Here is a 27,639-nt window from a genome sequence, read left to right on the forward strand (position 1 = left end):
TTCATGTCTTAACTGTCCAAGAAGGTTTTATTTCTGGTTGCATGCAAAATTTGCCGCTTCAGCCTTCACTGACTTTGCAAGACCCTAGGAAGAGATATTAAACACAGGTGATTAGATAAGATATGATTCTGGCAAATTGTTAGAGACATCTGTAGGAAGGTAATACTCTTCCTACTTCACGAACTGAGACACTGGAGACCAGAGGTCAAATGACTTTGCTGAAGGCTGCAAAGAGCAAATGACAGCGCCAGAAATAGAGTTCAGATCTCCAGGCTCCCATTTCTCGTGCCCTGTCCCTAACGCACACTTGCCTCTATTTTGTATGGCTGATTTAAGATGAAAATGAAGAATTAACTTCCAAGCTGTTTTTGGAAAGAGAGAAGAAAGGGTGATATTGTCTACTGTAAGGGGAGAATTAAAGATGACATTTCATTTTTAGTCCTTTGGATATGCATAATATAATCAAACACGATAGCAGTAATAAATGGATATTTTTTCTCCCCACGGTGCTTATGAGTGCAACATATTCGAACAATTTCTCAAAACTATGTTGATAAATTGGAAACGCAGTGATGGAGGTAACAAAGACAGCCAACAAAAACATAATTCATTCAATTTATCAGAGGGACTAGTTTTGAGAAGAGAACCCTTGAAATATGAACAGCCCTATTCTTACAAACCAGACATACTATATTTCAAAAGATAAAGCTACACTTTTTAGGCCTGTGCATAAGCATGTTAATTAAAGATTTGCCTAGACAATCAGGACTAAATAAATTACTTGGAAGTATTTCACCAACTCAATTCAAGATAGAAGGGGCAGGGATGCATGCAGGAAGCCAAAATGGATGGAAGCATAGGAGGAAATGGAAAGAGGCAAAGGCCAGGTTTTCAAAAAGCAGCCCCAGGAGGGCCTTCTTCTTGCACGCTGCTCACTTTCTACGCAGGAGACAGTCTTGAACCGCTGTGTCAGAAAACTAATCTATTGGACATGTGGGCACATGAGATTCCACATGGTCTGGAGCATTTTTCAGCTCCTTAGTCCATTTGGCATACCTGGGACATAAAACATCACAAAACGTTCTGTGAAAATATCTATAATCTCTTTAAAGATACACACCACATGCAAGCCAGACAACAAATGAAGTGGGGACAATAAAAGGAACACTCAGTGTTTAGTCTGATTTTTGTTCAGTTTAGAATGAAAAAGCAGTGAAATGATACAGCAAAAGAGGAATTTCTTTTCTACAAGGTCTTAAGGTGGCATAGAAAGGTAGCAAAACACTGTCATACCTGTAAGAGCAAAGCCCAGCCCAGAACTGTAATGTCATCTCAACTGTTCAGTGTCATTCACAGTATTGCCAAAGTCAATAACAAGCTGGAAAAAAAGAGTTAGATTATTGTTAGAGAACAAAAGAATCGTGGCAAATAAATTTTGAGGCCCATCCCTTGCATTTTGTGAGTGCACTTTTCATGTGTATACTAAGATGAGACCAAAGCAAAAGCTGCTTTGTTCTACTTGATAAAACCTTGTGAAGTTTTACAATTATTAAATGTCCTTTTGATGTTCGATAGAAGTCAGCGATTAAGACCATCTAAACCCAAACATCATTTGGATAAAACCCTTGCAGTTTCCTAAGGAAGCTAGATTATTTCCTTGTGATCTAACAAAGCAATCAAGGAACTTTGGAAAATCAAAAGAGATGGGTAAGAGCTTAGTGACAGTAAGAGTTAAACATCTCTATTATAAGTTAAATTATGAGATTACTAAGTTTATTGTAAAATGTCTATTACTAAGGCGTCAAACCAAACCTGAATCAAACTGAAAATCTAGAGGACTGTGTATTTTTTCTAAGCTAGGAGGAAGGCAGTGTGTTTTTTCCTCAAGATTTCTTGAATCTGACCTGGCATAAATCAATCAAAATGCAATAGACCTGAAAACAGTCACACAAGCAGTTTGGCATATGGTAAACAGAATATCCAGTGGTATTGTATGAAGCACAAGAAATGATCCAGAAGTCATGACTTTGGCAAAATTAATTGACCTTAGAGAAGAATTTTGCCTGAGTGAAGCACTTGTGTGGGTATTATAAAGCAATATAGTGGATAAAATATCTTAGATTGAAACATAATTCAGCAGATGGAAAATTATTGATTTAAAAGATCAGTGAGACAATGCCAACATGGAGTGGATTTACACATATTCTGAGCATTATTGTGTCCTGGGATGAAAAAATTATGTGATCTTTGATGTCAGGCAAAAAATCCCCCAACTGGCCATGCAGTGACGCTCTGACCTGCACGTGCACAAGGACTCTGACACACCCCTGACGTCCAGGATTCACCAAGAAAGCTATAAAGCAGGGAGTCCCACAGGTGTGGTACAGCCAATGCACAGCAGCACCAGGACTATTGCGCTCAAACCTGCCACAGCGGAGACACAAATAGAAGCCAGGAAAGACTGGAAGTTGATTAATGCCTCTTCCTTCTCCCTGCTAGAAGGCAGGATCTATTACACATAGATTACTCTTGGCACAAATTTGTCTGCCTTGTTCTGAAAGGCCTCAAGACAGAAACTCCCCATGCTCTTCTGACAACATATTCCAGTGCTTCCCTCTTTGTACGGGTAGTTTTTCTTAACATCCAGCCTCAGTCTGTTTTGTTGTAATTTAAGCTCTCAATGTCTTACTTTCTCCATTATGGACATAAAAAATGATCCTGTCTCTCTTTGAGCAGACTTTTAATTCCTCAAAGTACTTTTCAAAACGTTTGAACACCTCTCCTTGCCTTCTAGAAGCAAAACAATCCAAACTTCTTAAGACTTTCCCTGTAGGTCATATGTTATATTCTTCTGATCCTTTTTTGTTATTTTCCCCTAGTCTTTCAAGCTGATCTACATCTACCTCATAGCACAGCACCTGTAACCTATACCTCTGTGCAATATCTTTTCTGCACAGCCCTGTTGAGGATTTGCTTTTTTGGCATCTGTACATCATTGATAATCCATGTTTAATTTGGGATCCTCTACCTTTTTTCTGAAGAACTGCTGGCCTGATTTTCCCCATCCTTTATTTGCTAGTTAAAACTATTTCTGCCAAAGCGCAGTGCCCTGCAGTTGTCCTTAATGAGTTTCATCTTATTCTATTCAGATCACATCACCAATTTATCAAGACTATTTAAAATTTTAATCCTGCCTTCCAGTGTTCTTGCTTTCAGTCCCAGCTTCACCTCATCTGCAGATTTAATAAGCATTTTCCCTCTCCCATCACTGAGATCACTAAAGAAAACATTGGGAGGTCTGTCTTCATGTCGATATCCTCAAATTATGTTCCTGATCATTAACTGTTCATTAAGCATTATTCAGTCCCAGAGGGCTGCCTGCTTCCTTGACGCTGTACAGGACATAAACACCGACCTTACAAACTCTCCAAGCCATGGACAATCCTGAACTTCTACCACGAAACAAAGCACTTTATAACACGTGGTGCAAGAAGCTACCAGATGGCAAGTCTGCAGTTTTCAGTGGAGTCACTGACAGCAAGATATCCAAATCCAGTGCTATCCAGACACTTATCTGATTTGAAAATCTATCTTGACTCATGGATTCTCTCTGAATCCCAGAGAAGCAGGGACTTTCATGAAGAAAGAATGTTTCGGTTTTGGACTCTGGCCCTGAAATCCTCCTCCCTATGGATCCAGACTGTCTGACTTGAGCACCCCACCATGATTGGGAGTCCAACATCCCTTTCGTATTGCGCAAGTGACTTAAACGGGTGTGGGCTGACCCCTTTCCTAACGAAAATAAAGGCAAACAAAACACGAAAGTGCATCTGGAGAGGAATACCCTCCTCCCAGCCCCTGTACACCCCAAAAACCTAAAATGACCTAAAGTTTCACCCTAGGTGTCTGCAGGTAAGGTGGATTAGTACCAGGCTCATGCTTTCTCCCTCTTCTCTCCTTTGCCTTATTCCACAGATTCCTCACCTGACAGCCATCTGTCCTTGCTCACCAAACTTCTTGCCAGTCAGTGCCTTCCTGCACTATCTTTGCCTCTGGTGGACCTCACCACCCATGTTGTAGGGCCTTCTGCTGCCTTGGTGCTGCAGGTGTTTCCGAGCTTGCCCTGGCATGGCTTTCAGCATTTTATGTGTTACTGGTAAACAGACAACCACAATCCGCTATCATACGCGTATTTTCCTTACAGATCTACCCTCACCTTATTATGCTCTAAAGCTTCTAGTTTCAAGGGACCCCACCAGTAACTGACATTACATATTTCTTGAAGCATTCACATGAGCCTCTCCCTTCTCTGTCCTCATTCTTTTCCCAAGATTCTGTTTTTTAAATTAAGTCTCCTTGTTTTCATAGACTTTGTCTGTTTCAACGTGATTAATCCTCTTCATTATTTTAAAATCATTGACTGAATCACAGAAAGATCTCTTTTTAAACAAGATAATACCAAAGCTCTTCAGTCTTGCTTTATAACTTAGACCTGAAAGGCACAGTATTATTTTCATTCTCCCTGCTTTATCCCCTTAATCATATCCTTCTTAGGTAGAGTGAGCACTACTGAAAAGAGCACTCTGAACAAGAACTCACCAGTGTTTTATGTAATAACAGTAACACCTCTTTTGATATATACTCTGTTCTTACCGTAATGCAACCCAACATCCTGTTCAGTGGTTGGGGTCTTTTTTCTACAGCTGTGTGTTAGGCTGAGAGCTCTGGGGATTATTTAAAGAGAATATTCTCCAGATTTATCAATTTACCATTATGAATATTTTGCTCCATTCATCCTGAGGTAAGTAAACCCCAACACTGCTCAGTGGCACTGCCTTGCTCTTTAGCTGGCTCTCTACTTAATCTCCTCTCTTGAATCTTACAGATTCCTCCATGGAAGCAATAAAATGGCCACTAAGGTGCTAAATGCGAAAGAATCATTGTAGGCATTAAAGGCTAAAGTCACTGCAAGGCAACTGGATCCAAGTATTTCTTGGCTATGCACGTATACACTAATGCTAGCTTAGGTGTTCACAGAATGCTCTATTGTCACTAATGGATACCACACCTAAAGGGCCTGGTATTCAGAATCCAGCCCTCTCCCAGGGCCCCTGAGTGGCTATGTCAAACCAGCTTTAGTCTGAGCACCTTCCTGAACCAGTTGCATACAGATTGCCCTCCCCTCCTGGCTTCCATTTCTAGACAACCCAAACTGGAACTTCTGAAGTGTGCTTTGCAACTATTCGGCTCCTCACATAGACTGCAGCTCTCTTTTTCACCACAGGAAAAGCTTTGTCTCTCTCTGCTTTCTCTTCTGCCTAAGAGAGATCAATCTGTCTACAGATGCAAAACCAATCCCTAAGTAATCCTCTGGGTTTACACAGGCGCATAGCCCCTCATACCACCAGGTCCCAGGCAGGTTGGATACACAGGCTACGAGCAAAAGGAATCTGGTTCAGCTCCCTGACCTACAAGAGCTCTCTGTCAGTGCCTCTCTAAAACTAGGTTTTAGTGCTTTGTTGCATATCATGGCTATTTAAGGATAATACGAATGGAATAAAAAACAGCATGGTATAAAATAGTAGAAATCATAGTAGAAAGAAAAGAAGAAAACAAATAAAGGAAACAAGATGAGACATAATCTAAAGAGATAGATAAATTGTTCTTTTCTTGGCAGAAAGGAAATGATGAAGTCTATAAGACGCTATAAAATGTTTAGGCTGATTGTTGCCTGAAAAAAAAAAATAAAAAAAATAAAAAAAAAAAGAAGTAAAATCTTTCAACCAGACTAAGGAGAATTTTGGTGTGCAGTGGAATGGTAGGACGAGACTATCAGCCTCACTGTGTGCCTGGAAAGAAGTGTCTCACAGCAAATATGGTTTGGCTCAATTCACATCTTTTGTATTTAACTCTAAGATTGTTGTGAAAAAGCCACTGCAGTGCCCCAACCAAAGGGTGATGCACTATTTTGCATTGAAAACAGGTGTTCAGCTGGCTGGCTTTCTAGCAGAGCACAGCAGATTTGTCCCAGATTTTCCGTACATGATCTCTAGGTAATACTTGCCTTTTCTTCACATGTTTCAAGAAAATTAGATAATTACTTTCCATGTTCTGAGACTTCCCTGAACTGACTGACAATAGATTTGCAGAGCTAAGCTGCACGTTGGGTGGAGAGGGAGTCTGGCCAGCTTACAGAGGAGGCGAGTGGACTTTGGAAAAAGCAGTGCTGCACTTCTGGAGCATCTCTGAGAACAGCCACAGCTTGTAAGACGTGCCCAGGCTCACTGCAGTTACACCAGTGACCTGCTGAGGCGCAGTCTCTGGCTGGGGAAGACAAGGGCAAGCAGTCTGGATAACCCAAGCACTCATTTCCTTAATTTTGAAGCTGTGTTACATAAGGAACTACATTTACTGAAACTTCCCTCTGTGTTTATTCATTTAAAATGGCTTTGAGACATAGTTTCTTCAAAAGACCATGCATAATCAATCTCCATTGTTCTGTATATATTTGCAGAAGATAACGACTTCATTAAAATATGGCGGGCTATTAACAGCAGTAAATATCCAGTGCTAAACCTTAAGATGTAATGCAATTAAAGAAGAAATACGAACCTAAGGAGGTTAAGTGCAATCTACCATTGACAGTTACATTTGATTTGAATTAAAAAACACACACAGAGGGTAATAAAGGGCCTCCGTACATACTTGGATAACAGGAAATCCCCTGGATGTAAAAATAGTGAATTTAAGAATGGAGAGTATAAAGGTCTAGTTCAAATTAAAGATTTTATGACTGAGGACTCCATTAAATCTTTGAACACTTACAGTAAAGAGTCTGGAACACTTCCAGTCCAATTCTTTATGTTCTCACAAGTGACAGATTATACTTCTGAACTTATACAGCAAAAGAAAGAAAGAGTGATTGTATTAATCCATCTAAATCTGAAGCTTGTTAATTAAGATGAAAACTATAAAAACCTGTGCTTAGGTGAAGAATAGTATTTTTATAACCCAGCTCATGATAACCTTGCTAGCTAAGCTAAAAGTAAAAGATTTTAATTCTCAAATTATTGAGAACAGTAAAATAATGAACCACTTAATACTACGTGATCAACAATCTGTACTAAATAGGAACTCTTTGGTACTCCTCAGTCTATTTCTCTTTCTGTACTTCCAAGTCATTCCTCATGGTGTTTAAAACACACAGTACAACATGCTTCTTCTAACTCCACTCCCACCTGCAAAAATGCAAGGATCCTCAACTGCAGCAAGTCCACAGTGGCAGGCCATGATCGTGTTGAAGTGCCAGTCTCACATAACTGGGTATTTATAACTCTAAGATATTAGGGAGGACCTTGCAAGTGAATCACACTGGAAAATAATGTACTACCTTTCCCAGGTTTCAAAGGGAATTGAGACAAAATTATCAAGGCTTTTTTTTTTTTTTTTTTAGTTGAAGGTGTAGGGTTAAGCATTCATCACTGCATTAAGCAAAGCAGCAAGGATTTGAGATCTTGTTTCAGACTCCTCAAAACATACTAATTACTGGTATAAATCTGCTGTCTCTAATGGCAGCCTGCCAAGGGTTAATTGAGCCTTAAATGAAAATGAATGTGAGATATCTGAAAAGACAGCTGATGTGGCCCAGAATGTTAGCAGAAACAAAATGCCTGGAAGGACTGTGGGGTTAAGAAACTCCTGGGTTTGGCCATAAGCTCCAAAGCAACTCACAAGTCAAACAGAGAATAAAAATGAGAGAAAACAAAGTCTTCCTGTTGGGAGGATGTGTTCTCCTTTAGGACCACATGGCAGTCCCTCTAAAAAGGAATCCACCCTTTATTTGCTTGCTTCCTTGAAGTTGTTGAGGATCTGGCCTAGGGTGAATAAATAGAACAGACAATGTTAATAAATGCAGACTCTTTCCAGACCAACAGGGGTGGCAGACACCACAGCTGTCAATGGAAACAACATTTACTTTGAAATTTTTGTATTGAAAACAAAAAGCATATGGGTCTAATAGAAAAGGTTGCAAGAGCTCCTGCGAATCACAGTTATCCCCTTATTGTCTTGTCTTAGCCATCCAGCACCCACTACTCTACCACCTAGGAAATGTTTTTTACCACGTATGCAGTGAGGTTTTTCACCCAGCCCACCAGGGCTGCTGTGCCCTCTTCTAAGAGCAAAGGGTGCCCAGCACATCCCCGCACAATATTCCTCACCATCAGGCTCTATTTCTCTTTGACTGCTTTCACCAAGAGGTATTGAGAACACACAATGTAAGAGTTCTCACTAATGGTACGCCCATGTGCCAAGCACGTATCTGCACAGTAGCTGAAGGAAATAGCCCCATCCTTGTCCCATTTAGCCATACCTCCACTGGTCCTTGTTCTCTTCTCTCTGTTAGTAGCACCAGGCAGTTGATTCAACTGAAAACTATTCTCTCTCCTTTTTTTTTTTTTTTTTTTTGGGGTGGGATAAGGGATGGGGTTTTTCAGCTGAATTCAATTCCCTCTAAACTGGTAACTGGAGCAGGACTAAACAGATTTGCGGATGTGAACGGAGGCAATTCTATTACTTTGGGCGGGTGGTGATACAAGTTTATGCCAGATGTAAAAGACTACGTATCCACAGCACAAATTAAGAGTCCAAGCTCTGTCAACAGGCAATGAAGATTCTCCTAAAAAAATGTTTCCGAAGGGTAATTCAGAATACCTAAACCAGAAGCCTAAACCAGAAGATTAGGCAGCATGAATGTGACAAGACCGTAATGTCTTAGTACTGTAATTCCCACAAGGAATTGAAGCTCTGTTTACTAATGCAAATGATCTGGGTTAAAGCAGAAATACTTTCACTTAATGTTTTTTTTCCATGGAAAAATTGAAACTTTCCCCTGCTAGGGGGAGAGAAGACCCTCTGAAGGGCTCTCCTGCTAACACAATAAACATCTGTGGGTTCTTTCCTCTCAAACGCTATTTTTCTAGGGTGTCCCCTCTGATGAAATAGCAGTCCCGGTAGAACATGGCAAACAATCCTGCATACCACATCTTAAGCAATGGTACTGTTCAGAACAGATCCGTATGGTCTGCCTTAATGCAGGCAAGTTAACACCACGTTATTAAATGCACCGAGGTCACCAACCTCCATCAGATGATCTGCTTGATCCTTTTCTAGACAAAAAAGAAAAAGAAAAAGAAAAAAAGTTTGGATTCCATACAGAAATCTGAGTCCTCCAAGCTGGAAGTAGTAGGCCTGGCCACTCACAGCCCACCCACCTACAGATCAAGATGGACTGGAACAACCTCCTCCAAGAGCCAGAAAAGTGAAGGGGGCTGGGAGGTGGGAGGAAGAGTTTCGTATTTCATCTACCACTTCTAATAGAAAACAGAGCGTGGGGGGGGGTTGAAAGGAAAATGGCAAATCCCTAGGGATCCTAAGTGCTGGCCTCTCAAGTCAAAGCTGTCAATCACACCACGTCCCCTCCGACTCGTGCTTCTGGCAGGGAGGGAACAAAAGGAGGCAATGGACTGGCACGTTCAGCCACTAGGTGTTACTGTTGCTCCACAGAAGGGGATCGGAGCAACCAGAATAAGCAGAATGAAGCCTATCAGAGGCATCTGAAACAGCTTTAGCTTAAGAGGTAAGCCATCAGAGCTAAATCTTTAGCTTCACGTACCGTGAACCAGAAAAATTAGAGCATTTTGGTGTGTTGTCTTGGAGGGGTCATGGAGGTAGACTGCTGCTCCCTGGGTGTTGTTTATACATCATTGCGTAAATGCAGCAAGTCAAATTCGTGTTTGGGAACCACCACTGGCTTTGATGAAGGAACACAAGGAGAATTGGGCCCCTAGAGATGTGGCTGACTTCATGTCCACTGGTCAGAAAAATACATTGGTTACTGAGTTGTCTGCTTGCCTGCCTCTTCTGTGAACGGCCACAACCTGCCTGAAAAAAACTTTGCACTGAAACTGAAACACATCTTAACCAAGCTAGCTCTGCTGTCAGCCAGGTGGGCTCCTCAGGCAAGTCATTTAAATTTTTTATGCTTTAATTTCTCCATCTGTGAAGATCCTGATCTCCTCTGAAGAGGACTTTGAGATAACAGATAAATCAGAGCTGGTACTGTTCCTCTTAATGTAGTCTTTGATAATCTGTTAGTATGAACCAAGCAACGGTTTTGCACAAGCCTTTTCAACTGCTTCCAGAATAGGTTTTCAGAAAGAGAAATACTGAACTGATCACTTATACCTCCCTGGTAGCCACTTCTAAGTGAAACAGTCTCATGATAAAGAGCAGCACCCCACCGCACCCCTGTCCATGTACCTTAATGTCCTGTTCCTGTTTGGTCCTTTTACATAGTTCTACTGAAACTCTATTATTTTTAGGATAAAATAAAATTATTTTATATATTTTATTAGATTTAGGACAGCCACATTTCATACAACCCTTCAACAGCCTACCTCAGTTTACCTGCTCAATCAATTAGGCATTGAACCTTGGATGAATATTGCTTCCCTGAGTTTCTTCAGCAACATGCTTCCAATTTACAACAATACTGTTTTTATTGTTAAGTTTTAATAACAATGAATTCAGCACACATGAATTGGTGTTTCTTTTTTTTTTTTTTTTTTTTTCATTCTATGCCTTGCCCCAAAACGATTAGTATAAATAAACAGGATATATAGTGCAGGTCTCCACCTGCATCCATTAGAAAGCTGTTTCTGCACACACACACAGTGTCATGCAACACACAGCGAACAGGCAGAGCATTTATTCTCATGGTAAGTCTTGCCATGTGGTTGTACTTCTAACCAAGGCATTATTTTCACACACAACTTGACTGCTCCAGGGTATGTTTCCCAAAGCTTGGAAATATTGTTACAGTGCATTAAACAAAGTACCAGTACTGAGCCACAAACTTATGAAAGATTTTTTGAGTTGTTTTCATAGGAAAAAATTTATATGCCACATTAAACAAAATATAATGCAAACTTAAAATACTGTTCTCCAAAAGACTGAATGATTTGCAAATGCTAAAGTATTCTCTGAAAGGTGACTGGCACTGCATTTTACTGCTGCTTCCAGTAAAACCTGTGGGCCTCTAACTTGGAGGCAAAGTCCTCTTATCTGCAGTTCAGGCAACAAGCATCACATGCCACGATAAGGCAATCAATGTGTCTTAGTTTGAATTCTCACAGAGATTTCTAGAGTGAAGAATAGTTTAGTGAAATATTATTGATAGCCTGCAATTGTTTCTGGCTGTTGAAGGAAGAAGGAGGATCTGTCCACGGAGAATCATCTGGAGATGATCATTTTTGCTTGCTACCAAACATTATGGTGGAAAAACTGCCATCTAATAAATGCAAGACTTATAGACCATTACCAGTATGGTCTGGAAGTAGTTCACTTACAGCTGGAGTTTTCTCTCTTCTGTAGTCTAACAAAGAGGTTGAAATAAGTGAAACAAAATGGCCTTGCCGATTTGCACACGTGTAGTCTCGGCAAACAATACATCAGTAACTAACATAACTTTACTCAGGCCTACGGCAGATGCTGATAACATCAAATGTACTTGACTTAGATGCCTTTCAAAATGTCACCCTGAGTGGCTTGGCAGCTTAATTCCCACTTTCTAAAGTGACTTAAAACCCTAAATCACATGGATAAATCTGAAAATTGCAGCCTTAGACAGCTGTGCTCTCCTTACTCTTCAGTGGCTAACATAAACACACAAAGATGCTATCTGACACCTCATCTAAAAATTAATCCTAATTGCTTTCTGGGCAGCTGCACAAACAGCCAGTTTTACCTCATTTCACTCTTACCTCTTGTTCATTATTTTCCTCTTCTTCTTTATAGAAGAAGAATAGGTTTCTTTATATCACATTTCTCTTCACATGCTTGTGGACATGGCAGTTAAAGGCATGTGCCAGCTAATAAGAGATATGTCTTAATTTCTTCTCTCTGGGTCACTCTTTGTGTCTTTTCTTCAGAAATTACTATGCCTGAAATATGGAAAACAACACAGCAGCAGAAAGCATTAACTACAGAATGACCCGTTTAATTGTGAATTTGGTCCTGACTCACACGAGGATCTTCACAAACAGAAAACACAGCCCAGCCTGCTACTACAGAATCAACTCCACTGCGAGGACCAACCACCACCTTTTGTATCGTCTTTGTCCAACCGGCCTGAAAACTATGGCCTCTCTGAAGTTTATAATCCCACAAGAAGCGCGATGCCACTGCCACGCTGAACAGCTATCAACTACCCCATGAAAGCAATGAAAGAGCCAGATCAGCCCACAGTGCGATAGAAAAGGCTCTACCCCTCAGCGAGGGCGCAGAGCTATTCTGGTTCACATTTATTGGTAGTACTAGTAATAAACATTTACATTATGGTAGCGCCTAAAGGCCCTATTTGAAAGCTCATCTAAAACTGTTATTGTACCTGGGCACTAAACAGCTCTGAAGCAGCACATCTGTCTGCCAGATGGGTGTTTGCTGGGTTTTGTTTATTTAACTGAGGAGTTGCCTCTTAAAAAAGCCTCACGCTTACCTAAGAAAACTTAATAAGAAGTTTCAAGAGATTGCTGCGCTGTTCACTCAGGGAGAACCCGCAGCTAAATCTGCTGCGAAACTCCAGGCTGGGACAGCGCCTCCTCACACGAGCGAGGGACACCACAGCCCCACTCCGAAGACACCGAACCTGCGGTCCCCGGGCCCACAGCGCCTCAAATCCGTCACGGGAGCACCTCGAGGACCGAGCCAGCCCCCACACGGGGAGCTCCGGCACCAAGCGGCGGCGAGAGGCCGCCTCCATCCCCCCGCGGGGCTCCCCCTTACGGCGGCGGCGCCAACGGCAGCGCGGTCGCGGCCGCCATGTTGAAGGCGAAGGTGCTGCTGGTGGGGCCCCGCGAGGTGAGCGAGCCCCCGGCCCGGCCGCCCGCCCCCCGCCGCTTGTCCCCGGGGCTCGGTGTGAATCTGGAGCGGCCTCGCCGGGCCCTCAGGGCCGCGGTCTCTCCGGGCTGCCCCGAAACGCGGAGGCTGCGGCCGGGCAGTGGTGGGAGGGGAGGGCGGGGGTAGGGTCGCGGTGAGCTGAGGTGAACGCGTTTGGTTGTTGTGGCTGAGGCGTGCTAGGCTCACAGGTGTTTTTCTCGCTCTCCTTTCTGCCAGGCTGGAAAATCCGTGCTGGCAAATTTTGTCTCGGAGAGCATAGAAGGGATCGGCAGCTACGTCCCGACGCAAGGAGTGAGGTGAGCAGACCCTGTGCGCTGCCGCCCTGGCAGCCCGGCCGTGGCCCTGTGCGCCGTGACCATTTGTGGGGTGGCTGCTTGCTTCCACAGGATCCTGGAGTACGAGAAGCCCAACCTAAACGGTAACAGCAAGGGAGCTGCGTGTCGTTTGGAGCTGTGGGATTGCAGCGGCGATCAGAAGTAAGTCCTGTATTGCTGCTGCTTCCTCCAGGTTACTCAATTTCTAATGATTCTGCTTACACAATGTTCTCCTGCTTAAGGCCTAAAACCAGTGATCATTTTGAGTTGAGGAATAGCCCAACCTCTTTACCCTATTATATTTTTTTTATATCTTTCTCCTGTAGAGCATCTGATGCTTCCAGCTGACATTGCAGTTTGTTTTGGGTAAGGACTTAGCATAACAGTGATGTCCGTAGCTCCTAGAATGGAGTATGGGTACAGCAGACAGACAGAGGCCCAGTCTGCCAGACTGCCTTTATCTGTTCGAAATTATTACATGATGGACTTCAAAGAATGTATTTATATGGTTGAAGCCCTAATTGCCAAAGGATACAATTGAGAACTGGACAGGTCTGTTTTTAGAGAAAAAATAAATAAATATGCATTTGACCAACCACTGCATTGTCAGCAAATCATGGGACCAACTAACATGATAGGTAAGTAAAAATATTTAGGATGTCATAGATCACTGGCAAGATTACTAACTAAAGTAACTAAACTACTAACTAAACTAACTAACTAAAATAAAAGTATTAACTAAAGAAAAAGTACTGTAATGTGTTCTTGTGGAGAACTTTTTCTCTTGAGGAATAAAAAAAAATTAAGGAAGTTTGAGTATGTTTCCATTTTCCAGCTATCAATCTTACCATTTTCTGTGCACCTGTTTTTCAAGGTTTGAAACATGCTGGCCAGCTCTGATGAAGGACTCTCACGGCGTAATAATAATCTTCAATCCTGACATGCCCAGTCACCTGAAAGAAATTGAAATGTGGTACTCCTGTTTTGTGCAGCAGCAGCCACTGCTTGATAGTCAGTGTCTCCTGGTTGCACATCACAAGCCAGGCAGTACAGAGGACACAGAAAATCTATCCTTAGGTAAGAAGATGGAAAACACGATGTACCAGTCAGATGAGTTTTTTATTGATCTCTTTATCTTTAAAATTGGTGATACCTTATAGCTTGCATTTTTCATGACAATCTTCCAATCTAAGAACTCTATTAGAGTGCTTTGCAAAAACAAAAGTATTGAACCTCAAAAGCCAGCTAGAAGGTGAGCCATATCCATGTTTCCCAAAAGGAAAAATAAAGACAAGCAACATTTGAGTGACTTCCCTAATGCCATATAGTGAGTATGCAGCTGAGCCAGGAATTGGAACTCCTGATATCTGTAGCCATAAATCATCACTAGCAGTTTTTCTTGCATTGAATTTTACATTCTGTTTACTGACACATTTAAGCCTGCATTTTATTGATCAAAATAACTTTTTGAAATAAAAGGTAAATGAGCTTCCTCTTAAAATTAGTATAGGTATGTTATTATATATGGCAGAATTACTTGTGGCTGTCTTTACATATGAGAATACATATTTCCTCTGAATAGCCTATTCCAGTGCTCAAACAGTGTTCAAAATTTGTTAAAAGTATTAATGTATTAATATATATTAAGCTTAACATGTATCGTACCATAATTTTGAAGTAATCAAAGACTATCAATTCAATAGTAAAATTGCAATTCAGTGCTGAATTGTTCAACTCTGCCTAATCAAATGTGAGACCAAAACCAATACTTTAAACCTTAATGATAGTTGCATTTGTTGTAATACCAACAAGTTTTGATACATTTCTTCCTCGCATTGTTTGATACCTGGGGTATCAAACATTGGATACTACCAAATTCCAGCAGACTCCTTCAGCATGAGCTGTCCCTTGACCTTGATCGTAAATGCTCCTTTTCTAAAATGAATACATCTTAACTATTTTTTTTTTTTCACCTTCAAAGGTCACCCACTGAACAAGCTGAAACTAGTACATTCCAACTTAGAAGAAGATCCTGAAGATGTTCGGATGGAATTTATGAAATACTTCAGAAGCATTATCAACATAATAAATGAGAACAGAGAGAAGGAAGAAATGTCAATTATCTCATAACGTTAAAATAAAGGGTTGTTTTCACTTTGTAAGCCATGCTAGCCTGTGAAAAGGTTCTCACAACAAGAATTTACCAGTCTATAAATGCTTCAGAGAAAACACTGCACAATTTATGACTTAACCAAAAGAACCAAGTGCTGACATCAGATGAACTGTGGTGCCAAATAGATGGCTGCACATCCAGGAATTTGGGTAACTTTAGCTGCGCTTTGGTTCCATTTGGCATCAGAGGTACAGGAAGGTGTTTTTTAATGTGTTATTGTAGACCAAAAGAAAAGGGTATTTGTCATCTCCTCACTTAAGAATGCCTTTTTGTAAAGGTACTAGGAGAAGAAAGCCTGACAGAACATAAGATTTGTGGAGTTCTGTTGAAGCATCTGAGTAAAGTGTTCATGTTAGCTGTGTTCCTGGAGAAGTTATGCTTTTGGAAGTCAGTTGAAACTGACTGGAGTGGAGATCTGAGAAGCAGTTGTGGTATGGAATCTAAATTTTAATGTTCCAAATTCTCCTTATCTTTCTGTCAAGCATCTGAGGAGAACACATTTCATATCTATTGCCTTGGCAAGGCAGAGTACTTTGCAGTCTTTCTCATGACTAGGCTTTTCTCCTATTCCAACAAAATTATCCTTGTTTGGGACAACGTATAGGACACTCTGGGAGGGAAAGAATCGAGGTCTCAGTGTAGTGGAATTACTTTGACCTATGCTAGGAGCTCCGATAGAGGGGAAAAAAGTGCTGCATTCTCCAGAGGAGGAAAAGCTGTTTCCAAACTATTACTGTTCCCTATTGCACTAAAATAAGTGGTTTCATAGATGATTTACTTTCTGGTTTGTTTGGTTTGCACTCATCCCTATTCTTGGTGTGTTTTGTTGTGGAAGGCATTTTTTGTAATATAATACTAAAGCAATAAAAACACTTTAAAATGTGTCCTTTTTGCTCTCAAAGGGAAAGTTAATTATGTTTTGTGGAACTCTTATCAACTTGTTCAATTTTTAGTGAGAAGAACTGTGGTAAGTTTGCAATATATTTCACACTAATAAGATCTAACAGGAGAAGTTTGAAAAAAACTTGTCACAGACCCAAATAGATGAAGAAATGATGAATGAAAAACAGAAGCATCTATCAATGCTGTTGCCCTTTTTTATTTTTCAAGAAGAGAACTTAAAGGAGAGAGGGCCTGGGAGCAGGAACTGCAGGAATCTCTCAGAAGCATCCACTTTTCCCTTGTACGGTAACTCACCTTGTGAGGTGTTGGATCAATGGCTTGTCAGAACTACATCTGACCCACTGCACTAATTTTTACTGGTTGTTTTGTTGTATGTTGCATGTCACCCAGCTGTATTTGAGCTGCAGCTGTTACAGCCTTTGTTCTCTCACTAACGTCTTTTAGTAAACATCCATTACAGAAAGTATGTTAAAAAACGAACTACTTAATGCATTTTAGTTCAAGACAACAGGACTAAGAGTTACTTGTTTTTTTTCAGTGATATAAGTTAATCAGTCCACTATTCCTATTTTCATAGTTCTTTCTCTTCTGAGTTATAAATAGTCTGTTCTTTTGCAAATACTCTCCATTTACCAAGATAGCAAGAAGACATGCCTCAAAAATCTACTCATTTACACATCTTTCTCCTGGCCTTAGCATGTGGTCAGGGCTTTCTCTAGCAAACTTCATTGAGCAATCGGAGTGTTAAGCCCTGTCACAAACGTGTTAGCAGTAGCTCAGGTCTTTTCCTGGCCACCTCAAAAAGTCCACAGCACTTCAGGCAAAAAATCGTCATTCCCTTTCTTTTGTGAACTCAGCCCACTTCAGTGGGATTTACTGCAGTAGTCTAACAATGATTTGACTGTAGCAGCTCAAAATAAGTTATTTTTATTGCTTTCAGGTAGGAGATGATTTTTCATTTTTTCATATACCACTTGAAGATTTCTACATTATGCTCAAAATCAACAAGCACATGGAGTCTGAAAGCCTCTTTGTTCCAGTTGTATGTTTTGCTCCCCCAGGTATTTTTTTTTGCTGATAATTAAGCTCTTTATTTCAAACAAAGGCAAGGCAGTCAAAGGATTAAAAGAAGATCTTTTAAACAACTGTAAAATGAATGCAGCAAAACCTACTGAGCTAAGCTGCAGAGAATTTAAATTTCAATGATATTCTGGTTTGCTCAGGTTGGTAGCAAGCGTGTGGCTCATGAAGTTGGTCCTGGTAACTCACACCATTCTTTTACTTTGTGCTTGGTGTGTTCACAGTATTTGCTGCCCCAGCCTCTTAATTGTCAGATAGCTCTTTCTGTGCTGCTAAAGCTAAAAGCTCCACTTTGTTCTGATGTGAAAATGAGGGGTACTGAAAGAAAATACCAGTGAGAGGAAGGATACCGTGAAAGAAAAAAGTGAAATAAGCAGTAAGAGATGAAAAGGTTGGAGTCAAATAGTGGGAGGTTGGCATTTCAACATCTACATTTTATTTATATGACTTTTGAAATGGCTTTATATGTTTGCAATCAGTGTCATAGGGTGGTCTATTGGAGACAGTTATTGGAAAATTCACAGTCTAACTAGAGAACAAGTCTTTTATATGCTGCCTTAGATTATTTTTTTTGTTGCCAGCTGTGTGGCGTTGGAGCCAATTTTAAAAATATACTGCCTGAATACAGCTTCTCCCAACAGCAGGATTTGGATAAGGCTGTTGTGAAACCCAGCAAATCTAATTGGTCTTGAAATGTAAACCAGTGCTTGAGTGAGGCCAGGGTTAAAAAGTCAATGATCTATTCACCACCTTGCTTCACATAAAATGTTAACCATGATCTTTATAGATTCATAGAATCATCTGGGTTGGAAAAGACCTTCAAGATCACCAGGCCCGACCATCACCCTGACCTCCCAAGTCCTGTCACTAAACCACGTCCCTTGGTGCCATATCCACATGTCTCTTAAATACCTTTAGGCATGGGGACTTCCCCAGGCAGCCTGTTCTAATGCTTGACCACCCTCTCTGTGAAGAAATTCTTCCTAATATCCAATCTAAATCTCTCCTGGTGCAACTTGAAAACGTTTCCTTGTGCCCTATCCCTTGTCACCTAAGAAAGGAGACCCACGCCCTCCTCACTGGAACACCCCTTCAGGTGTCTGTAGAGAGCAGAGGTCTTCCCTCAGCCTCCCCTACAGATTAAACAACCCCATTTGCCTCAGGCACTCCTCCTAAGTATTTATTCAGAAATATAGTTCATTAATGATTTATGAAAGGGGTCCACAGAGACACCCAGTTAGAAGAGGGGTAGGAGAATGTCAGATGCAGGACAGACATACATTAGTCTCTGTGCACTCTGCACGCTGCCGTTCCACTGCTATCAGTAAGTCTGAGGAGCTTCAAACATTCCCACAACACGACGTTAGCCAGACTGGGGCTGTGCAGCCTTATTTGTTTGCCTGAAGCGATGCGGTTAGCAAGTGGCTCCATCCATACTTCTGCTTGTGAGAGCAAAGAATTACCCAGGCAAGTTTAAGGAAACCAGGAACATGAGGTAATCAGCCACAAGTTACACAGAAAACAGTTAGTTGGCAAGCTACAGGTTTAACTAGGAGTAGGAGCAACTTAGGAACAAAAGAGCAAGCTTGCAGAAAAAGCACTATATTTTAACCCTTCCACACTGAGGATCTTACCACCATGCCTGGAAGTTTGGAAAGGCATTTTGGATGACCTTTCCAAGAAGCGGAAGGGTAGGTAGAGAATCCGTGAGGTCTTGTCAGTTCCACCAGATAAGTGCAGCCTTCTCTAGCTGTCCTCAGTCCCTTACAGCAAACAGTTTGTCTCCCCTTCTTGTTCATGCCAGCAGCCACGCACACCCAAGCCCTTACTTTGTATGAACTGTGCACAAACTGGAAGCCTCTGAGTTTCTTTCCCTTTGTGTGTTTTCTTGTCCATGCTGGAATATAGTGGCTGTTTTTTCCTGTAGCTTTGCTGGGATCACCTGCATTGACATGGTCTGGGCAACTGTGGGTGGATCAGGACATACAACTGAGCCATCGTAAGCCATTAATAAACAGAATATTTTAAATACTAATTCACTCAAATAGGCACAGTCTCCACATTGTGGCATCCAAAGACCCCAGGATATGACAAACATGAAGTAAGAAAACAACCTGTTACTTACACAGGGGTTGTTCTGGTGCAACATTATTTTGTCACTTGGCATTAAATATGGATTATCCTGAAAGCTTAAATCACTATATTTGTGGTGTACAGAAATGATTTTCAAGGCTTTACTACTGTGTAGCTACAAACAAGTTTATACCTAGAGGTGAGCTCTACTGAAGTTCACACTCATCTACCATTAAAGTAGCCAGTACATTGTTGGTTTGGGCAGTTGACCTGTCTGGACAAAAAGTCAGTATGGAAATTTGATGGGGAACAGTCAGACTCAGAATAACTCTGCAGGATGCAAAAAGCAGAATTTTAAGATGTTGGAAACATGCATAGAAGGTTGATGGCTGTGGCTATCATGAAGACTTTACTTAAAAAACATTTAAGTTTTTCAATTATAAAAGAGTCTGTTCAATTTGCCTCTTACAAGCTGTTTCTACACACGCAGAATATTATGAAGCCCAAAACTACTGTGATGATGAATACAGTCACAGGCACTGCAATCCAGATGTGTGGCTTCCAGGGCAGAAATCCTACTTGTTTACAACCAAACTTTGGGAGTAGTGGCAAAGTCAAATGAAATACATTTGGACCTTACCAAAAAAATGTTGCTTTCCTTTCAAGTTCTGTATTTTGAAGGCCAGGCCTTTGGTCTCAGTTGTTCTCAGCAGTATTGTTCTAATGGACACAATAGACATAAGAAACCCTATGTTCCTATTTGTGTTATTGAACTTCCAAGTGACTCTGAGGAAGTCGTGTAGGCCAGCACATTCAAGAGTGCCCATCCATGCTGAATTTTTGTATGCTCATCTAGAATTACGAAGGGAGTCGATGTGCAGACGATTGAGGAAGCAACTTCTAGGAGGTACCCAGGCCCTTTTAAAATCAGATCTTGAAACTACTCAATTTCTCAACTTGCTTTGTACCTTGCTTTGAAGGTCACTTGCAAGTATTTCCTCTATCCCCTTTCTAGAAGTCCTCACTGCTAGAGTACTTCAGTGGTACAGCAAAGGTTCCTCAAAAGATTCATTTACTTTTTTGAGAAGTTGCTTTTCCTGAGATGCTAGAAGAATACTCTGCCAGTAACTCACATAACTGTAGTCAGCACTCCTCCTGCACACACAGACACTATTCCACTTGTGAGTAAAAGATACCATATGCTACTAGGCCAAGCAGCTCAGGGAGTTAATTCATGTGTAGGAAGCAGGCCAGTGGTGAGGTCAGGTGTATATTTGCATTGCCCCAGCTTATGTTACTTAGCACAAGATTCCCCCTTGAGTGACTGAGATTTACATAACTAGATGTATCATGAAGGTGCCCGCTTAGAATTTGCTGAGAATTCATCCTCAGAAAATCAGTCCTCTTCAAAAGCAGCATTATCTGGAATCCTCTTACCACTTCTTGTAATCACCAGCTGAGGGAACTGGCTCCGTGCAGTGTACTGTTTTGGCCACTCATGCTTGGAAAGCTACGATGAATGAGAAAAGGGCCACCTGCGTGGCTGAAGAAGAAAGAAACAATTGCATGAGAAGTATTTGGTGTTTTTTTGTTTGTTTGTTTGTTTGTTCGTTTTTCACTCTAGCAACATAGGGAGAGAGATAGTACCTGCTCAATATCTGTAAATATTTCACAAAGAGAGAAAATTGACTATTTACCTAGACATGAGATAACACAATCATCAGAGCAGGGCAACTGTTGTTGAAAGACTGGACCATTCTAAGTGGCACAAACTGAAATATAAAGTACTTTCTTATCATCTGCTCCTTTAGCTAATTCCTCCCACCTCTCCCTGAATTGTAGGAGGAAATAATTTGACATTGAATGTAAGATAACCTTATGTTTACGCTTTTTTTTTTTCCTGACAGAGACAAAAACAAAACAAAACAGGAGAAACCTAATATTCAGGATCACATTACATTTGAGCATAATTTTAACTAAAAACAGTTTTCGCACAAGAATATACATGGATAAACTAGTCACTATTCAAGTCTGGTCTGGAAATTGAAGAAGGTTTCTAACAGAGTATCTCAGTAAGAGATGGGAAAACACCTGGTTTCAGAGTAGCAGTTAATTAATAACTTGATAAACTAGGACTGATCTTTCCAGCAGCTCTCTTATGAAACCAAGGGGCTTATTTCTTTTTTATTAATGCAAGCATTTTTTATTTATGAGGGTATTTTCCACAGAGGTGACAGTGAACCGACCATCAGCTCCAAAGTTCCTTGAACCTTGAGAAGCTTGGGTTCTGATTCATATGCTCCAACTGGAAATCAGAGGTTGTATTTATACATATGCAGAAGAAGTAAAGCAATTTTATCAACTCATAGTAGAAGAAAGATAATGCAAATTTTCTCATGAGTCTTCCTTCAGAGTCTGCTGTCTGAGGATGGGCACTAGAGTTTGCTTGCATAACCCTTAGACAGGAATACAAAAAAGCCATATGTTTTGCTGAGTTCCATTGTCTCTGCCTTCCTTTGTAAGGAAACGGGAGCCTATTTCTCTACTAGTTTCATGAAATCTAACTGAATCCTGGTAACATGTCTCTGAGAATTCGCTCAGAGGGACTACTAGACGAGGACACACCCTCCATTGCTATGTTGCTGTTACATGAGTTCCAGACAAAAGCATTTATTGTGGTTTGGCAGCAACCATCTATTCCTAAAACCCCGGGACTGCATTGTTCTTTGCTTGTCAAAAGCTGATTTAGTACCTACAGGCACAGAGTGCAGGGTTCATCTTTTTAGGAAGGATCTTCATGCTCCCAGCCAGTAAGACAACTTGGAGGAGTCACACCAACGTCAACAGTGAAGACCAGGCCCTCAATGGAGCAAAAGATCAGCCCTGCAATGAATATTGAAGGATTTTTAGTCTGACCCTAGGTTAAGTGGTAATACTTCAGAAACTGAGTTACCAACTGCCAGTCCCATAATCATAACTCTGAGTCATTAAATAAAGATATGTCTTGGGGAAAAAATATTGCTTAGGCCCCAAAATTGCTATGCTGCATTTGGAATCCTAATAATGGCAGAGGTTTAACTGACGCTCCTAACGATACCAGGATCTTGCAATCTTATCTGTAGCTAAGATAATGAGCCTGGGACCTACACAAAAGTATTAGAAGGCCCTTCTTCTGCTCAGAATGGCATATCTTGACTTTTAAAGCAGATCATTAAAAGTAATATCTAATGAAAGCTCCATCTGTTTTCCATTGAGCATACACATGGAAGCATTGGCTCTCACCCCCCAAGGCTGCATGTCATTTTGCAGCACACAGTGCTGACACCTTCACAATGTAACAAGCCAACCCAACCCTTGATGCAGTTCCGTTGCCCACAGAAGTTAAATATTTGGTATATCTGGATCTGTTAGAATAAAGCTGAACTTCTGGACCTTAAATTTCTCCAGCAACTGGAGAGAGGTGCAAAACTTAGGTCATACAGACCTGCACAGGTCTGAGTTTGCAAACCATAAAGGTTATTTTACAGAGCACTAGCAACAAAAGCTAAAACTTGCACTCCGTGCACCCTTACCTATTCAGCTAAATGGGAATTTCCATGGCCTGTTAAGATATGGGGTCTATGACACAAACCTGGGCCATTCTGATCCTATCTGTTAATGCCCTTTAGACGTTGCTACAGTTTTCACTACCATGAGCTCACAGAGGCCAAACAGACAAACACACATTTTCTATTACTAAATAATTTGTTTGCCATCCCCATAAAAACCTAGCAGTATTAGATAAACATTTTATCCTAAGTGCCATTGAAGACTAGTCTGTCTTAAGAATTTACCCACGTGTAGGTTTTCTGCCCTCCTAGACAGGTCTTCCTCCCTTATTCTCTATACAGACATGGCTACCTTACACAAGAGTTTTTTAGGAATTTCGTAACTTCAAGACTTATTCTGTGAGATGGGGTTGAAAATAATAAGAAGGGACAAGTGAGATAAACAACCAAACACACAGCTAGAGAGCACATTCTTATAGCCAGGCTAACAGTCAAAGTTAAGTATGAAGGTGGAATCACACGACAATGAGATCATTAACAACACTCGTGTGGTGATCAAGAATGCGTGTACACTTCTGGTGATATGAGTGCCTGTGGTTGCTCTTTCTTATGTCATTTGCTGAAGTCTAATATTAAAAACAAAAACAAAAACAAAAACCAAAAAAAAAAAAAAAAAAACCTTCGGGACATTTATTCTCAATCGTCTGCAGTTTCTGTTAGACTCCGGAGACTCCATCTGATATTTTCTTTTTCTTTTACACCCAGACATGGCTGGCCAATATCCACCATCTTTCCAGTTAACAAAGACTTGGAAGACTTCGTCAGAAGTTGTGGGTCATCTGGCTTCCTTTTGTCAGCCCTGAAAGGGGCCAGAAAACAGGAAAGATCCCTTCCAACCTCAATCTGCCAGGCACAGGGGAGGTTCCTGGGTGAGAGCTGGCCACCACGCACACCCTTGCAGCCCCCTGGGACCGGGTGAGGCTCGGAGGAGGCAGGGAACTGATGTGGAAGATGAGTTTAGCTGCATTCCACTCCAGTTATCTTTGGCTGCTGATATGTTTGGGGAACAAGGATGAGCAATGTTCAGAAATCACTCATCTGAAGAATTTGAAGGACGTCTCTGCACCACTGTCTGAGAGAGCTGCACATGGCGTCCGAGCGTGGCTGCTCAGCACCGAAATGTAGTAAGTGGGGGTTTAAAATTTGCTGTCCTTCTTAGGACCCTCCAGATTCAACTCAGAATCAAAGGCTTAATCTGCCACCATCTAATCTAATGAAGAAATCTGGCTACTTTGCAATGGAAGATGAGTGAGCCCTGATCTCCATCTCTTGTTCTCTTTCCATGTAATAGCTCCTCTTTAATCATAAACAGATGCTACCTTTTATATTGGCACAACAAACATATCACATTCGTGTCTGATCTGCTTCTTGCCTTCTTGTCTGATCTATTTCTCTTACCTCTGAATTATTGCTCTCCTTTTTCATTTTTAAGTTAATTTACATTAAGCAAACTAACCTTGTAGAAGGTTAAAAAAACACAGTGAGAGAGACTTCCAGAGCTGTCTGGCCTACAGGGCTGTTCTCAAGTTGAATGCAAAAAATTGGATATGTGCCTTTTTTCTTCACTCTTTGTGACTTTAATGTATCAAGAAGGTTTGAAAGAAGCCACTGTGATTTTTTAAAGCTTTTTTTCTTAGATCCTACTCACTTTTTCTAACAGTAATGGAATCATTTTTTTCTATAGGAGAAAGAGAAGTTATATTTCCATTGTAAAAAATAATCAGGCAGTTTGAAGAGCTAGTAGGGTTATTAATTGGAAAGATAATTAGAAAGTTAATCAAAGTTATGCAAGTAAAATGAATAAAATCAAGATGGACTCTTCTCATCTCTGAGAAGGACTTGAAAGAAAGGTTTTGTGCTGAAACTCAAGGAAGCCTACAGTTTTGCAGATCAGGCCACAAGAAACCCCTGTTGAACCTTATGACCAGATGCTACCAACATTTGAAAGATCAACATGGAAGAAGCAGGGGAAGATTTCAGGCCTCTTATTTTGTACAAACAAGCTAAAATGGCTGTGATCTCCTCACTTTTTTCATGGTGTCCATAACTTTTATATGACCCCCTTAGGCTGTGCAAAAGATCATTCTTTTATAGTCAGTGAAACTGCTGCTAACCTTCCCGTTGCCATTCTCAGTTCTTCTATTATCTTGGAAGCTTGACCAGTTCCTCTAATTATCTATGATCCACAAGAACTTTCTCCTTGCTTAATATGATGTATCATGACGTAATGACATAAATGTACCATGTTGCACATTTAATGACATAAAAGGCTAAGCATACACTGTTGATAAGAGTTTGCTCTGAACAGCTAAGGTATGAAGGAAACAAGTGAAGGCTGGCTACAAAGACAAGCTCCTGCCTCCTTTACTGGACTTGGCACAGCAGAGCATGTGCACAGCTTCACTGTAGTTCTATGGAGAAGAAAAGAACTAATCAGCCTAAGGGATGTTCCTGGAATAAGAACAAACATGCATAAATTGACCATGGAAATTAGCAGGTTTCTTCCTATCAAAACTAGGAGATTCTGGAGCAGTCTCCCAAGTAAAGTAGGTAAATGGGAGGATAGGAGACACATCGAGGAGGAAAGAGTACATTTTTTGAATAGCACAATCTGTTTATGAAAAGGATTGGGAACTTGGCTCCCTGCAGAAGCACAAGACTGGACTCAGCAACCCAAAAGGTCATTTTCAGTTCTATGTTTCCTTCCTTCCTTTCCAAACCAGAACTGGAGAGGTCTGATTCTAAATGATGTATTCTTCGTCTGCACTCACCTGTGCAAACATGGAAGTTAAAACGTATGGCACCTCTTTTCCATGTCCAACAAGGAAAAAATTAATCTCATCTGGCCCATACCAAGAATAAATTAAAGATGCTTTAATATGCATTCAGTGAAGCAAAAAATACCGTATTTCATAGAGGTTTACAAATAAAACATATCCTATATATAAATATAGATAAGTCATAAATAAGTATAAATAAGTCATAAATAAGTAATACCTAAGGCCATAATACTCAAAAAATACATTCTTGCATTTTTGTTTTTGTAAAAAAACAAGATTCACATTGATATTTGTTTACATCGGTCAGCCCCAAATAACCCTAGAACTTGTCCATAAATCCCAGTCAACTTTCACAGAGGGCATTGAAAATACTTAATTTCAGCAAATTTTGTGAAAATAGATGGCCAAATGAAGAAGACAGATTATTCATCCCTCACTGAAGAAATAGGCTAAACATGAACTCAATCCCCATTAAACACCAGAGAATTCTTGCCAAAATGCAATCCAAGATATAAATCCATAGGAAAAAAAGGTTTCACTGTTTACAGAACTACTTGTATTGGATGAGACCACAGAGAGATAACATCAGTATGACAGAAACTAATCACCACTCAACAAACCTTTTGGAAACAAGTCAGCAAACACATCTGCTTCAACAGAACCAGAGCCTCATGTGACAGGAAGCTTATTAGAGACCCTGTCTCTCATTATTTTGTTTTTGCTTATAACTTTCCCAGCATGAATATTCAATATTGCAAAATAAAGTGGTTTCCTTCACAGACCATCCAGAATGGAGAAAGAAATGGGGCCAGACATTCCAGATCCTGAAGAAATTGGTGCCTGTGGAGCTATGGATTTCTACCAGCAAAACATCTGGCACAAAGTAACATTAAACATGAATAACTTGCTTCTTTCCTCTTACCATTGGTGTGAGGCAAGAATGACTCCACTGAAGTTCGTTTGATGTATGAAGCCTGCAAAGAGGAGAAAAGAGAAGAAAGTCAGCCCTTTAAGCCTAGCAAGACATCTTAAAGGAATGTAATTCAAAATATTTTATTTCCTCAATAGCATAAAATTGTGAGCTGTTTTTCCTGGTTACTACACGTGAAAGGGTTGCTTTGTAATATTATAAAAACAGCTTAGGAATTTCCATTTGATGCTCCTTCATGGCTTCGGTCATAGGTCAAGTAAATTCTGGGGATCTTTAGCACCACTGATCTGAAAATCTGGCCTGGTATGGAGCCAAGGCCCAGGAAGGGTCATGGGAGCCCCATGTGCTCAGCCTTTCTTAGCTTTTCTTTAAACACTTCCTAAAGTGAAAGGAGTTAATCTCGAACACCTCTAAAGTAAATGGTCTGTATGGATCAGCCCTCAGTGTGCCTCTGTTACCTCAGTTATTAGAGCAAAAAGCATGTAGGCCTCATCCTCACCGTGCCCAGTGGCTCATGATTTGGAAGGCTGGGGCTGAGGCACAGGCATGTCCATTTGTTGTATGGCATCGGTCATACAAATGACAACAGCTCCCATTTCCCCTTCTTACTCTTCAACTCTGCAGGACTTCCTCACACAGAAAGCAGGACTGGCATTGGGGCCTGTCAGTGCTGAGCAGTGGGATACCATTCATCCCCCCCAGCCAGTGAGGTCTTGCATGGATGTATCCGCACTGGGACCCTACAGGAGCAGAGAGGTTTTATACAGAAAACAAAACAAAATAAAACAAAACCTCGCCAACAGCTACACTTTGCAGAGAC

At 40.9% G+C, this 27,639-nt stretch overlaps 1 protein-coding gene and 1 long non-coding RNA gene across 2 annotated transcripts; one reads left to right on the forward strand and one right to left on the reverse strand.

Annotated features, from left to right (window-relative positions):
* Positions 1–310: 310 nt before the first annotated feature.
* LOC137842101 (uncharacterized) lies at positions 311–8,443 on the reverse strand. Its single transcript, XR_011088913.1, has 5 exons — positions 8,372–8,443; positions 7,732–7,874; positions 6,826–6,894; positions 1,294–1,378; positions 311–362 (listed from the first exon to the last, which is right to left on the reverse strand). It is a non-coding gene; the product is annotated as an uncharacterized lncRNA (long non-coding RNA).
* A 4,316-nt stretch (positions 8,444–12,759) lies between these two features.
* On the forward strand, positions 12,760–16,328 carry IFT22 (intraflagellar transport 22). The gene is made up of 5 exons (XM_068655755.1): positions 12,760–12,918; positions 13,174–13,253; positions 13,344–13,433; positions 14,146–14,348; positions 15,253–16,328. The coding sequence occupies exons 1-5, from the start codon at positions 12,880–12,882 to the stop codon at positions 15,399–15,401; spliced, it is 561 nt and encodes a 186-aa protein (XP_068511856.1). The 5' UTR covers positions 12,760–12,879; the 3' UTR covers positions 15,402–16,328.
* The last annotated feature ends 11,311 nt before the right edge of the window (positions 16,329–27,639 follow it).

Source organism: Anas acuta, chromosome 19, assembly GCF_963932015.1.
Source record: "Anas acuta chromosome 19, bAnaAcu1.1, whole genome shotgun sequence".
Classification (NCBI taxonomy): Eukaryota; Metazoa; Chordata; class Aves; order Anseriformes; family Anatidae; genus Anas; species Anas acuta.